At 52.8% G+C, this 2585-nt stretch overlaps 1 protein-coding gene across 1 annotated transcript in view; it reads left to right on the top strand.

Moving 5' to 3' along the window:
• The window catches only part of LOC310824769 (TGF-beta receptor type-1-like), a 21989-nt gene that overhangs the window by 5564 nt on the left and 13840 nt on the right, over positions 1-2585 (top strand). Inside the window, exon 2 of the mRNA XM_083698019.1 lies at positions 2520-2585. This exon is cut by the window's right edge and continues 183 nt beyond it. Coding sequence (XP_083554145.1) covers positions 2520-2585 — 66 coding nt within the window. The remainder of the gene's footprint in view (positions 1-2519) is intronic.

Here is a 2585-nt window from a genome sequence, read left to right as displayed (position 1 = left end):
GTGTGTTAGCGCAGGGGTGTGTTAGCGATAGACTTGTACAGTGTGTTGCGAATTGACGCGAGGGAAGGAAGGAAGGAAGGAAGGAAGAGGAAGGAAGGAAGGAAGGAAGGAAGAAAGATATTTCGTCTGAGCGTATTTATATGTTAGGTAGGAGATGCTGAGTTATTATGAGTGTTATTACCGTCCCACCAGCTGAGGTACAGAGGAGGGTGTGTGTGTGTGTGTGTGTGTGTGTGTGTGTGTGTGTGTGTGTGTGTGTGTGTGTGTGTGTGTGTGTGTGTGTGTGTGGGATGCTTGGTTTCCATCTCTCCATCTGTTCTCCAGAAGATCCTCGAACTTTACTTTGCTGCTTCAGCAGAAACCCTCCCAACTTGTTCCGTCTAAATTGCCACTTTTGTCCAGTTTAACACCGTCTGTCTGTCTGCCTGCCTGTGTGTCTGTCTGCCTGTCTGCCTGCCTGTGGGTCTGTCTGCCTGCCTGTGTGTCTGTCTGCCTGTCTGCCTGCCTGTGGGTCTGTCTGCCTGTCTGCCTGCCTGTGGGTCTGTCTGCCTGTCTGCCTGCCTGTGGGTCTGTCTGTCTGCCTGCCTGTCTGTCTGCCTGTCTGTCCGCCTGTCTGCCTGTCTGGGTTTAATCAGCTCCGTTCAATTGAAGCTCAGCAGAACAGAACAGAACTTTTTCTTTTGGGTGCTTTCTGTCAATACTTCTCTCCCTCTCTCTCTCTCCCTCTCTCTCTCTCTCTCTCTCCCTCTCTCTCTCTGTCTCTCTCTCCCTCTCTGACATCCTCTCTCTCTCTCTCTCTCTCTCTCTCTCTCCCTCTCTCTCTCTCTCTCCCTCCCTCTCTCTCTCTCTCTCCCTCTCTCTCTCTCTCTCTCCCTCCCTCTCTCTCTCTCTCTCCCTCTCTCTCTCTCCTCTTTCTGTGTGTGTGTGTGCGCACACGCCTGTGTGTGTGTGTGTGTGTGTGTGTGTGTGTGTGTGTGTGTGTGTGTGTGATGAATGAGTGCTAGCTGAGTGACCAGGCTGCCACGTTCCATTCTCTCATCAGTTCTCTCCTCCCCTCCCCCCCCCACGCCCCCTCCCTCCCCTGGCTATTCTCTCCCTCCTCTCCTCGCCTATCCATCTACAACTCCCTCCCCCCCCTCCCCCCTCCCTCCCCTCTCCCTCCCTCCCTCTTTCTAGGAAAGCAGATAGATGTTAGCCCTGTTGTTCTCTTAATGATAGCTCCCCGGTCCTTCACCTAGACCTGAAACACACACACACACACACACACACACACACACACACACACACACACACACACACACACACACACACACACACACACACCTCAGGGTATGTCTGGCCCACACTGGTCCTGTGGTTGGCTGAGAGGCTGTTAGAGAGAGATGTGTGTGTGTGTGTGTGTGTGTGTGTGTGTGTGTGTGTGTGTGTGTGTGTGTGTGTGTGTGTGTGTGTGTGTGTGTGTGTGTGTGAGAGATCACAGGAGCTGAGCCACCACTGGGACTGGGTCCCTCTACATCTGGCATGTGTTAGCGCGCTGCGTGGTGGCATCACACACACACACACACCGCACACACCGCACACACACACACACACAGCCTCTGAAACCTGAGCCAGAGGGTCAAAGGCTGACCAATAAGAAGCCTGGTCTCTGGTTGCAGTGAAAGTGTTCCTTCCTGCTCCAGTCGTACTACAGCTTTAAACACACACACACACACACACACACGCACGCACGCACACACACACACACACACACACACACATACAGTATATATATATATACACACACATACAGTATATATACACACACACACACACACACACCTACAGTATACACATACACACACACACACTCAGAACAAGCATACATACAGTGGCACACACACACACACACACACACACACACCTACAGTACACACACACACACACACACACACTCAGCGGCATACACACATGCACACACACACACACACCTACAGTACACACACACACACACACCCACCCACAGCGATGTTGTCAGGTAGCCTGGCCGAGGTTGTCTTGGGTAAATCCCTTGTGGGAGTTTCTGCTGGTAGCGTGCAGCAACGTTCAGACAAGGCTTAGCTAACAACCCTCAGGCACACACACACACACACACACACACACACACACACACACACACACACACACACACACACAGTACAGCAACATTAGCATGTTTATAGAAGGCTAGCGTCCCTCAGACGAGGTGTGTGAGTGTGAGTGTGAGTGTGAGTGTGAGTGTGAGTGTGAGTGTGAGTGTGAGTGTGAGTGTGTGTGTGTGTGTGTGTGTGTGTTCTCGGTCATTCTGGGTTGTGTTTACGTCCTGACTGACAGGCTAGCTGACCTGTGCTCAACGTTAGCCCGTTAGCATTCTGCCGCCTTTCTTCCCAAACAGTAGGAACTGATACTCATCTCCCCCTCCCTCCCTCCCCCCCTCCCTCCCCCTCTCCTCCAGCACCAGTGTGTCCGTCACTAATACCCTTCCCCCTCTCCCTCCCCAGCCCTCCAGTGCCACTGCCAGTGGTGTGCCAACAGTACGTGCTACACAGACGGCCTCTGCTACGTGT

The sequence above is a fragment of the Argentina silus genome (assembly GCF_951799395.1).
Source record: "Argentina silus genome assembly, contig: scaffold_123, whole genome shotgun sequence".
NCBI classification, from domain to species: Eukaryota; Metazoa; Chordata; class Actinopteri; order Argentiniformes; family Argentinidae; genus Argentina; species Argentina silus.
The sequence above is the reverse complement of the archived record's forward strand: the minus strand, read 5'-3'. Positions and strand labels throughout refer to the sequence as shown.